The 12,255-nt window shown below is 53.8% G+C and overlaps 1 protein-coding gene across 1 annotated transcript in view; it reads right to left on the reverse strand.

Annotated features, from left to right (window-relative positions):
• Positions 1–12,255, reverse strand: part of FBRSL1 (fibrosin like 1) — a 234,576-nt gene that overhangs the window by 16,997 nt on the left and 205,324 nt on the right. The window contains 5 exon segments of the mRNA XM_051972577.1: positions 109–165; positions 2,562–2,779; positions 4,342–4,583; positions 5,006–5,351; positions 9,698–9,743. Of these exon segments, the coding sequence (XP_051828537.1) occupies positions 109–165; positions 2,562–2,779; positions 4,342–4,583; positions 5,006–5,351; positions 9,698–9,743 (909 nt within the window).

A 12,255-nucleotide genomic window follows, 5' to 3' on the forward strand; every position in this document is an offset into this window, starting at 1 on the left:
CCAAGGCAGCAAACACACAGGACTGGGTCAGAGAGCATGAACATGGAGGCCTGGGCAGGGGCTGCAGACACATTGGACACAGGTCTCTGGAGGCCAATGGACACTCACACTCACGTTGGAATGTCGGAAGTAGGGGCTGTCCAGCTTGGGCGCGTATTTGTCAAACTGGAAGGAAAAAGAAAGGAAGCATGAGGCCCCTCCCCAAGCATGGATGTCACCCTCAATCCACTCACTCCCACCCCGGACACGTTCTCAGTGAGCAGGCAGGGGGGTCACAAGGCCAATCTCCCCAAGGAAGGGGGGTCTTTGGGCGCTCTCTCTGAGCCCTGCCCTCCCACTTCCCAGCAAGGACCCACGCCAGACACGGGAAGCCCAAGCACCCCAAGTTGTAGGTGATTCTCTGCTTCTGGGATACCCCACCTAAAGGCCTAGATGAGAAAGGCAATGTTGTGGGCCTTCCTCTCTCACTCATCCCCATCGGGCAGGAACCGTGGGCAGGACTGAGATTGGAAGCCCACGTGGGGCGATATTCTGGATTACTCCGCAATACTGACAACACGGGCCGTTACAACATTCTGCGTCCGTATGTGTGGGGAGGGATGGTAACGATACAACTGACTTATTAGCAGCCACCAGTGCCAAGATCATAGATTTTAGAGCTGGAGAGGACGTGAGTCCAATTTTACGAGGCTCAGAAGCGGGGCCAGAATCTGAATCCAGGTCCTGGTTTCAAAGCCAGAGTTCTGACCCTCCCACACTAGACGCAGGGCCCATCGTCATACAGGAGGAAGCAGGAGCCGGGCGGCGTGCCCTCAGGATACATACAGGGTCACGAGAACCTCATCATTTAAGGACATCTGACCATTTCCAAGTCATGGACACATGTCTATGTGTGTGTGTGTGTGTGTGTGTGTGTGTGTGTGTGTCTGAGAAAAATATTATTAGGTTATGAATATAAGGGACTGGGGAACCATAATCTCAGGTCACAGGGAAAAGGAAGGAACTATAAGAATGGCATGTTAAAGACACAGACGGACAGACACAGAAGGGGATTGAGCCCACTGGCCCCGGAGACAGGGTAAAACCATCTTAATCGGGCCACAGGTACAGGAGGAGATGAAGGAGCCTCAGAATCACCTTCCCAAAAGCCCCTCTAGGGATACATTGATGGAGCAAAGGGACAGTCTCAAGCACCAGGCCTGGGACACAGTGATGAGGACATGAGCGCACACAGAACTGGGGCCCAGGGTTCCAAGGACACAGGGACAGCAGGAGAAAGCATTTCCCTGGTACCACTAACAGACAGAGACCCTCAGAAAGTCTGAGGGGGTCCAGGGGCCTCTGAGAAGGAAAACCAAGGCGGGGAAAAGAACAGAAATTTAACTGAAATTTAAGGCCCTGCCCAACAAACTGTGTGTGTGTGTGTGTGTGTGTGTGTGTGTGTGTGTGTGTGTGTGTGTGTGTTCGCTGCACCAGGCTGCAAGCAAAGAGCGGAGCAGCAGGAAAGAGCCCTGGGCAGGGAGGGGGGAAGGGTGGATGGAGGGGCCAGAAGGAGAGAGGCCCTGGCCTCAGCCTGGCGGACTGTGTCTGTGTCAGGGCCCGGCTCTCGGACTGGGCAGGCCCGTGTCTGTGTGCGAGCCTGTGTCAGGGCCCGGCTCTCGGACTGGGCAGGCCCGTGTCTGTGTGCGAGCCTGTGTCAGGGCCCGGCTCTCGGACTGGGCAGGCCCGGGTCTGTGTGCGAGCCTGTGTCAGGGCCCGGCTCTCGGACTGGGCAGGCCTGGCTGGGCCAACTCAGCCTGGAGGGCTGTATCTGTGAGCCTGAGCCTCTGTCGGGGCCTGGCTTTCAGATTAGTCCACACTGGGTAGGCTGGGCCTGGCGGCCTGTGTCTGTGTTGGAACCTGGCTCTCAGATCAGGCCACACTGGGCCAGCTTGGCCTAGCAGTCTGTGTTGGAGCTCGGCTCTCAGACTGAGCAGGCCGGGCTGGGCCGACTCAGCCTGGAGGCCTGTATCTATGAGTCTGAGCCTGTCTTGGGGCCTCATGGGCCAGTGGCCTGTGTCTCTATGTCAGGGCCTGGCTCTTGGGCCAGTGGCTTGTGTCTGTGTGCCTGAGCCTGTGTCGGGGGCTGACTCTTGGGCCGGTGGCCTATGTCTCTCTGTCAGAGCCTGGCTCCGGGCCAACGGCCTGTGTCTGTGTGCCTAAGCCTCTGTCGGGGCCTGGCTCTTGGGCCAGAGGCCCGTGTCTCTGTGTCGGGGCCTGGCTCTCGGGCCTGGCGGGCTGGGCCCAATGGCCTTGTCTGTCTGTGTGCCTGGATGTGTGGGGAGCCCAGCTCTTGGACTGGGCAGACTGGGCTGGGCCGACTCAGCCTGGAGGCCTGTGTCTGTGTGCCTGAGCCTGTGTTGGGGCCTGGCTCTCGGGCCGGTGGCCCGTGTCTCTATGTCAGGGCCTGGCTCTTGGGCCGGGTGGGCTCGCCAGCCGGCTGTCCCCCCTCCCTCCGGGCCCCCGCCCGCCCTCCCTTCCTTGGCTGGCCCCGGCTCTCAGGGGGCACTGGCGCTACGCACCGGGGCGGGGGCGGGTGCGGAGGGCGAGAGGAGTGGTGGCGTGGAGGCCGGGCCGGGAGGGAAGGGGGCGAATGTGTATTGGTGTATGTGCTGGTGTGTGTGTTGGTGCTGATGGAACTCCGCCCGCAGTGGCGAGCCCGGGCCCCCTGAGGCCCCGGGCCGCTCCGAGCTCTGGACCAGAAAACGCGTGTTCAGCTCTTTCCTGAGCAGCTCGTGATCTACAAGAGAAAAAGAGAGAGAGACACAGAGGCGTCGGCGGTGAGTGCCGGCGGGCGGGTGGGGCAGATATTCACCTGGCACTCCCTGATTCGGCAGGCCATGCTGTGGGTGTTTTCTACGTGAGGACTCAAGGGTGGAGGTATGAGGGATGCCTGTGACAAAGTACCAATCAGAATCCCCGAATGAGGCTGGCAATACATGATTGGTTGGTTGAATGAAATCAACAGGCTGGTATCTAAAGGCAAGAGAGAACACCATGAGTCATCCCAGCAGAAAACAAGGGCTACCCTCCCCCGGACAGCCGCCCCGCTCCCTGCTGTCCCCGACCCCCCTCTACTTCCCGGTGTCCCTGCCCAGAGAAGGTACCCCAAGGAAGGGGCTTCCATCGACACGTGTCACGCAGGGAGTGGCGCATGGCCCCTGCAGGGACATCCTGCCCCTTCCAAAACCGGGCAGATGTGACTTTGCTGGGTGGGGTCTGGGGTTGGGGCTGCTGCCCTCTTCCCTCCTTTTATTTCACCCCAGTAGGTGGTTCTCCCTGACATTCTGACCCAGACAACAGGATTCTCTTAGAATTCCCCAATTGCAGGGAGGAGTCCCCTGAGATCCCCCATCTCTTCTGGATAAAAAGATAAGTCTAACTTTCAAAGCTCCTCCTTGCTTCAGAAGGGGCTCCCCAACAAGCCCCGCTCCCCTGGGAAGTTGGCAACTTTTGAGAGTTGAGCTCTTCCTGCAGAAAAGGCTTCTGGGGATGATAGTCTGCCTCAAGAAACAAAGTGCCTCTGACTCGGAAGCTTCCTCCAGCCCATACCCCTCCCTAGGGAAAGGACCCTGACTTCCCTCGGGAACTCAAATCCCCGCCTACTCAGGCATCCTCATGCCCCCAAGTGACAAAACGTGTACTAGTCCATCCTCCCAAGACATCATCACTAAGTCAGAAAACTCCCTGACACTTTCACCCGGGAAATGGGCTCCCCCGAACCTTTTCTTCTCAGGCAACCCCAGGGCGAGGAGAGGCCCCTGGCCAGCAGGCTCTCTGACCCCCAGGGGCTCCTGAGGTTAGTCAGAAACTAACGCCCCGCACTGGCCTCTGACTGCTGGGAGGGGGTGTGTAAGTGCGTGTATATGTATGACTATGAGCATGTGCGAGTATGCGTACGTGTGTATGTGAGTGCGTGTGAGTGTATATGTGTGCACGGCTAGGGATGAGCACATGTGTGTATGCGCATGTATGTGCACATGTGTGTTTGAGGGTGCGGGTACATATAAATGCATGTATATAAAGAGTGTGTGAGAATGGAGACTTGGAGTTATCCGGGCAAAGGGGGGTCCCGAGGCGGCAAGACCGCGGAATTCAGAACTGGACCCTGAAGGGTCACCCTTCTCTGGGTCTCCATTTCCTTGGCTCTCCAAATCAGGGGGTCAGATGAGATGCTTAGGGTACTTTCCAGCCCTAAAAGCTCAGCTTCTGATCCCTTCCCAAACTCTCCCCAATTTTAGGGCCGCCCCCCTTTGCTGCCTGCTACTCCCGTTTCCGCAGTGGGGCTCCCCGGAGACATACCGGCTGGGTGTCCGGGGATAACCAGGCTGTTGGTGGGGAGCGATGGGGGAGGGGGCAGCGTGGGGGGGGCAGCAAACATGGCCGCCGCGTGGTGCTGATGCTGGGCTTGGGAACGGAGCGCAAAGTGCGAGGTAGCAAGGTTGGAGATGGACAGAGGCAGGGCCGGGCCCGGCCCGTGGGGGGACAGTGCCACGTGCTTGGGGAGACCGAGGCTGGCTGCACTGCTGGCGCTGCTGCTCCTGCTGGGGGGTGAGATGATGGAGAGGGTGGGACAGAGGGAGGGGAAGGAGGATGAGGAGGGGGGAGAAGGCAGAAGGGATGTGGAAAGATGGAACCAGAGGTCACACCGAGACGGGGAGGGGGAGGAAGCAGAGACAGTGAGAAGAGGAGGAGATGGGGATGGGGGGAGAGATGAGGGGTTAGAGGGAAGGAGGGGAGGTGGGAGGGAGAGATGGGGGAGAGAGAGATACCAGAGTGAAGTGACCAATAGCAGGAGGAAGAAGTGGGAAGAAGCCATGGAGACAAAGGAAAGACAAGTTAGTAAGGGGACCCCAGGGCTGACACCCCCTCCCCTCAGAGTCCAGGACTAGCCCCAGGTCTGCTCTCCCATAGGGGGCCTGTCCTCCCGCCCCACCCTCCCTCCAGCTGAAGGGGCCGACCTTACCTGAGGCTGTGCAGGCCGTTGTGGGTGGCAGGGGGATGGCCGGGGTAGGTGCCCAGGGGGGGCCCCACGTGTGCTTGGGGTGGGGCCCGGGGCTGCGGGGGTGCAGGCTGCAGCTGCTGAGGCTGTGGAGTGAGGCGGGGAGGGGGAGGGGCCTCCTTCTTCACCAAAGGGCTGGCTTGGGTGCTGGAGGGGGGGCCTATGGGAACTGTGGTGACCGTGGGGGGCGGGGGGCTGGGCACAGGTGGCAGAAACGGGGTCTCGGTGCTCAGCTCCCGGCTCCGCTCCAGCCCTGAGACCTTAGGCCCAACGGGAGCCTTTGCCTCGGGCTTCTCACTCAGCGAGAAACCTGGAAGGGAGACAAGAGGGTGAGCCACTGTGGCCTGGACGGACTGGGGTCCACAGCCTTGTGAGGGGTCAAAGGGCAATGTGCACCCTAGTCCTCTGAAGATCACAGGAGCGAGCCCCAAGGGAGGGGGAAGCTCTCAGCAAGAGAGGCTGGGGGCCGGGGTGCAGGCTCAGGCTAGCTGGGGGAGATGGCGCGAGCCAGGTCTGAGGCCGGGCCGGAGACTTGGAGGCCCCTGGCCTTCTCCTGGGCCCATGAGCCTAGTCACAGTGTAATATAAAGGAGTAAACTGGTGAAAATGGTCCCACAGCAACGGCAGGCGGGGAGAGCTAGCGGCCAGCGTGGTCAAGGAGACCCCTTTGCCGGACTGGGGTTTAGTGCCTTTCCTGGGGCCACACTGGCAACAACGGGCCTCCATGGGGCTCCAGGGTCCCCCAACCCTGGAAGAAGCTACAGACTGTGCTCAAGGGCAGGGCAGGGGGTCCCGGTGGGGGAGGCCAGGTGGGCTTTTCCTCATCCCCAGAGAGGAATGGTGACACAGATGGGGGATTCTGGGACGTGGGAGTGGACCCAACCCACTCGCTCGGCCTGGGATATGAGATGAAGAAGGTAAGCAAGAGCGTGAAGGCCAGGGGCTGGATGCTACGGTGGATGGGGGGACTGACCATCCTTCCCGGTCTGTGCTCACTCCCCTCCAGGCCCTGTGGGCCTCTGCCTCTCTCAGATCTCTGCTGCCGGCCCCCAGTCTGGCCGCTCCCGGCTCCGCGGGTCCCCGGGACTCCATCCCGAGTTTCTCTCTCACCCAGAGGCACCAACCCTTTCCATCTGCCTTCTCCTCTCAACTCCTTGAGCTGCCAAGAATCGGGTCTGAACCACCTTTTCCAGATCGCTAATGGGGGCGATGGAAGGGAGGGGGGTGCAAAACATATCAGCTTACAGATTTAGTGCTGGAAGGTACCCCAGAGGCCACAAAATCCAGCCCCCTCATGTGACAGGTGTGGAAACGGAGCCTTTCGGGGTGCGCTCGTAGGCGCACAAGAGTGACCAGGCTCGAGGGCGAGTCCCTCATCTGATTAATGAGGAAATGGGGAGACAGAGGGCGAGACCTTCTCAGTGTCAGACGGATGTGACTTCTGGTCAACTACCCCAGCCGCCCAAACAGTAAACCCTGCTGCCCCCCTCCCTCCGGCCCGGCCTTGTGTGCAGCTCCGAGGACTGTCCGCTCCTCCCTTTCTGGATCCTAGTGCCCTGGTTTCCGGGACTCGGCCGTTTCCTCCTTTTCCCCAGGCTGCCCCTCTCTAGCTGGCTTACAAGCTGTCCCAGGAACCCTTCTCTCTCTGGTGACCTTGCACAGCCCCCTCCCACCCCCCCTCACTTCAATACAATTCACTTGCATGTCACGGCCCCACTTCCCTGGGGAATGAAGGACAAACGACAACTCATCTTCTCATCACCCACTTTTGGATTCGATCCCAATTTCTTTCTTTGTTTTTTTGGCTAAGACAGTCGGGCTTAAGTAACCTGCCCAGGGTCACACAGTTAGGAAGTATTAAGTGTCTGAGGCTGGAAAGCTGCAGTCCATGATGTCCAACTACCTGCTGGACATTTCCATAGCTCCCTCCCAATAAAAATGTCCTTTTCCTTGCAGTTTCTACTTTCTGCTGATTCTGTTACCAGTTTACAACTAAATTTCAGTTGTCTGGAGATGGGATCGAGGAGCAGAAAAGGAACAAGGAGGAGAGGTCAAATCCAACCTCCACACGTAGCCCAATCCAGCTCTCTCAAACTATTTCTATGTCACCCTCTTGCCCAAGAAGCTTCCATGCTTCCTGTGCCCAGGACAGTTCTATATACTCCCTCCATGATTTAGCCTAACACAAACCAGGCAAAGGTCAATACTCATAAGCCACTTCTTAGAGACACTATTCTTAAGAAATTCCTTCCATACACAAATTTTGGAGGACTCAACCTTGTGCCATAGCTCCTGTGCTGGGTACAGATCCTGGATAACCTCCAAGTCAACATTCATTTAGTGCTTTAAAGTTTACAGAGCACTTTATGAAATCATCTGATTTGGCTTTCACAATGACCCCAAGGTATCATCTCATTTTTATAGATGAGGAAATAGAGGTCAAGTGATTTGTCTCAAGTCACATGGCTGGTAAATGGCTGAAGCAGGGTCCAGTGTCCTAGTGACCTAGCTGCCCTTGTGCCAATGAGAGTCTTACAGTTGGTAGGGACCTCACACGCTATCTGGTTCAGTCCCATACCAGAGCAAGACTCCTCGCTGCAAACCCCCAGACAAGTAGCTACCGCCAGCCCTCGGGCTAGGGAAGTCATCCTCTGAGATGGTTCTAGTTCCTCTTCCCTTGAGCCAAAAATCTGTGCCATGGCACCTTTTATCAACTGCTCTCAGCTTTAGCCTCTGGGACCAAAAAGAATGAGGATAATCTCTCATCCACGTGACGGGCTTTCAAACATTCAAGTACGGAAGCCACGTTCCTTCCTCCTTCCCTTCTCTTGGCTAAACAACCACACTCGTTCCTCACTAACATGACCCACCATCCCTCTCTCTTAAAGCAGCCTTAGATTGTATTAACTTTTTTGGGCAGTCCTAGTCCATTAAACCCCCCAGGGTTGTTTTCAGACAAACTACCATCTTGCACCCTCTGAAATTGATTATTTGAACCCAAAGGCAAGACTTTACATTTGTCCTGATGATTAAATCCTGCCCAATATTATGATCTGTTGAGTTTTTTTTTTTTTTTTTTTTTGGGGGGGGAAGAAAGATCCTTAATCTGCCAATCAATGTGTTTGTTTCCTTCCCAGTTTTGTATCATCTCCAAATGATGGTAAGAAAAGTCAGTTATGCCTTTATCCAAATCCCGATTTTAAAAAATGCTTTATAGCAACAACCCCAGGGGCTCTTCAATACAGACTACCTTTTAAACAGACAAAGAACCACTCTCTCTAGCCAGCCACTCCCGGGACCCTCATCCAGTTCACATCCCTCTAGCTTGTCTATTCAAACAGCATGTAAAGCTCTGGTCAAATGCCTTGCGACTAACTGTGAAAAGTGTACCTACAGCTTCCCCATGATCTGCCAGCTCATTATCCCCATCCAAAAAAGGAATTACAGTTATCCTGGCATGACCTGTCCTGGACGAAGCTGGTCTGGCTCTTTGTGACCGCCACTTCCTTTTCTCGGCGTTCACTAACCATCACTTCAATAGTATGTTCTAGAATTTTTCAAGTAACTGAAGTCAACCCCACTGGCTTAGAGTGTGCAGACTCCATTCTCTCCCTCTCTCTCTTTAAATCAGGGCCACACCTGCCTTTCCCTGGGCCAGAGGAGAGCTCCCACCTGTGCAGCTCATCTGGGCCTGGGGAGGGAAAAGGGTCTGGAGCATCAGGTGTTCTCCTTACTCTGAATCAGCCATGTTCTGCCTTTCTAGGGAGATGCTGACTCCTCATACAGATAACAAAAAAGAGAGCCTAGAAGCTCTGCCTTTTCTTAAAAAAAAAATGAAATGCTTGTTTTAATTTAGGTTTTTTAATTAGCTCCAGCAGAGTTCATCAAGGAGGTCATGGTGGGGGCAGGGGCTTAGGCCACCTGGGAAGGCAGGAACATGTCCCCCTTTAACCCCTCCCTCTCCCAACAATTAAAGTAGAAAGGGGTCCCAGACTCTAGGTAATTGTGGGAGGAGAGCATGCAAATCAGTCCTGGGAGGACAGCCCCCGCCTCCCCTCTCCCTCAACAGTCAGCTCTGTAGCCCCTTGTTGTAAATAAAATCTGGTCCCTGGAAATGCTCTGAAGCTGGGGTGGAATGGTTGAGAGCAACGTGGGCCCTGGACTCATAGCTACCCCAGACACAGGTGAGATGAACAACCTCTCTGTTCTCACACAGGTATGAGACAGACAGACAGACAGACAGACACACACACACACACACACACACACACACACACACACACTCACACTCACACATCTTTCTTTTAGATGCCCCGTCGCTACTTTCCATCTGCTACTGTCCTCCCCCAACACATCTGACGCCTGGATGCTTTAAATCAAAAACCAATTTTGGCTGGCACGCTCCTGATGAATAATTAAACAGGCTGAATCTCTGGTGGTATTGCTCTGATTCATTCCAGAGGCACTGACAGGGTTGTTTGCTTTTACCCTTCTCTGTCCTGGGACTCAAAATCCTGCTGGATGCAGGCGCCAACCCTCTCCAGGGAAAGGCAAACCCGCTCCCCACTTCACAAAGGGGGAGACAGGTCCAGGGGGGCAAATGGGGATGGTCACCTCGGTAGTTCCCAGGGTGGAGTGGGGTGTATGAATCTCTTACCTTTACTAGCTGCTGGAGCGAAGAGCTTCTCGGAGCCCACAGAAGCCTGGAAGACAGGAAGGAGGAAATGTTAAGCTCTTTGATGGGCGGTTGAATCTACCTTTTCCCCTCTCAGACCCCAGGCTCCCCCATTACTTCCTGGGGTGTGCTAGTAGAAGGCTCAGTCTCTGTTCTTGGTGAAAAGCTCATGTGTGATCTCGGGGCTCAGTTTTCTCACACAGACCCTTCCAGGTCTGGATGAGGCCCTAAGGAATGGACCTCACAAGTGGGAACCTGTCCCCTTCACCCCTTATGTATACAGTGAGTAAACCAGATAAATAAGTCACGTCAAATCTGTCCCTCTCCATCCATGCGTCTGCCTCCTTCTATGGAGGCTTACAAAACTCATCATAAATAGCATAGCTGCTTAGCGCCCGAGTCAATTAATAAGCATTTATTAGATCAGACACTAAGGATGCAAAGACTGAAAAAAAAAAAACTAACTAAACAAAAACAAAAAAACAACTTCAAACTCTTTGCCCTCAAGGATTTACGGTCTACCAGGAGAAATAACATGGAAGAGTCATGCTTGGGCAAGAGAATGGCCTTGATGGCCCAAATGTATCCTCTACCCAAGGTGGAGAGTTCTGGGGGTCATTGTCTCCCCTTACCAGCCACACACAATGGGGAAGGAGGCTGGGATTCTGCCTCCTCGTCTTCACCCAGATGGGGCCCAGTCCCTAAACCAAATCTTGTCATTTTTTCTCTGTTGTATTTGCTTTGGAGTTGTAAATACCATCGGAGACTCTTTCATTCCAATGGCAGAAACCTCCCTTGTTTAATGGTCACACACTCTCCGAGCAGGGTAGACCCATAAGCATTTGGATCCTCTCCCGTCTAGAACCAGAAGCCCTTCTATAGACACATTCTGTCTCCAGCGATGGATGGGGCACTTACTACTTTTAGACCAGCCTATTCCACAGCTCTGTTCATTCGAAAAGTCTTCCTTATATCAAGCTGAAATCTGCCTTCTTGTAATTCCCTGAGTGTTCCTAGTTTTTGCCCAATGAAACCACATGGAACAAATTTATCATCTCTTGTTTACCCGATAGTCCTACAAATAAATGAAGACTGCTTTAATCTGCTCCCCATCCAAGCTTTTCTTTTCCGATTTCTTTAGCCCATTCTGCAAGATTTTTTAACTTTTTAAAATTATTTTTATAATAGCTTTTTATTTTTCAAAATACATGCAAAGATAGTTTCCAACATCCACCCTTCTGCAAGATACTTTAACCAGCTTGGCTGCTCTCCTCTACCTGTTCTAGCTTGTCTCTTTTTGCTTCCCTAAAATCAAATTCCCTGGCTGATGTTATCACCATCCCTAATGTTTACTGCATCCCTGACAAGAAGAGAGGAGCAAGACCGGAAAGACAAAGTCTTTATCTTAAACTATAATATGTCTCTTTCTACCGCTCTGAGCAAGGAAAAGTGTGAGCTAGAGCCTGGCTTCTTAAACTGTAGTCCAAGATCATATATAGGGTCTCTTCATTGAACATGAGAGTCATGAAATGAAGATTAACAGTAAATAGCTTGTATACCTATTTTACATTCCTATATACTTTTACATACCTAAAAATTTCTTGGACAAAAAGGAAAGAGTAGAAAGTTGCAAAAGCCCTGAGCTCCAAGCAAATTCAGAGAGAAGACAGCTCAACTTTGATTACTGTTACAATTCACTCTGAATGCTTTCTAATGACCTGTCTGGAGTGGTTGATGATCCCAGTCTTCCACTCACCCCGCCTTTTTTTTTTCTGAATAAGTGTCAGACAGACTGGGCTCAGTAAAGTTCAACTGTCCATATTTACCTGTTAATCATGAAAACAAAGCAATTTTCTGCTGTTGGCTAGATCATTTGGCTAGGAAGATCATTTTGTTCAGCCCTCTATTTTTATAGAGCTAGTACCCAGATCCGGAAGGGACCTGCCACATCATCACCAACAGAGGTCATCCGTCTCCAAAGCCAGGGTTTTCCGCTATTGGCCCCACTCCCCTTTGGAGGCTCCATTCCATAGTCCCCTCCAGTAATAAAGACAATTAACTGAAAGCTAGTTTCTGCCAAAACACAGAAAGCCACAAAGGAATCTCTACAGGGACCCGTCCCGTGGGCAGCTGAGGTCCAAGGCATAGTCTGAACAGGGCTAGAGACAAGTCAGTAAGATTTGCCCTTTCCCCTCTAGGCCCTGAGATCCTTCGGACGTACCAGGACTCAGAGCTAAGCCACAGGGGTGTCACCTCCATAAGGAATGACAGCTAACAAATCACTGCTGGAGGACACGAGGAGCTGAAAGAACAGGAGATAGCAGCCTGGAAGCACGAGAGGTGCCTTGGAATATCTGGAGGCCCTACGGGCATATGAAGGGGGTCGGACTTGTTTGCTCAGTTCCAGAGGGGTGGAAGTTACAGAGAGTGATCTTAGCTCGATAAGCACAGTCCCACCGCACAGGGCGCTGCCCCGGGAGGCAGAGTGCTTGCCCCTCCACGAGCTCTTCAAGCACAGGCCAGATGGTTCCTGGGCAGGG

This window comes from Antechinus flavipes, chromosome 1 (genome assembly GCF_016432865.1).
Source record: "Antechinus flavipes isolate AdamAnt ecotype Samford, QLD, Australia chromosome 1, AdamAnt_v2, whole genome shotgun sequence".
Lineage (NCBI taxonomy): Eukaryota > Metazoa > Chordata > Mammalia > Dasyuromorphia > Dasyuridae > Antechinus > Antechinus flavipes.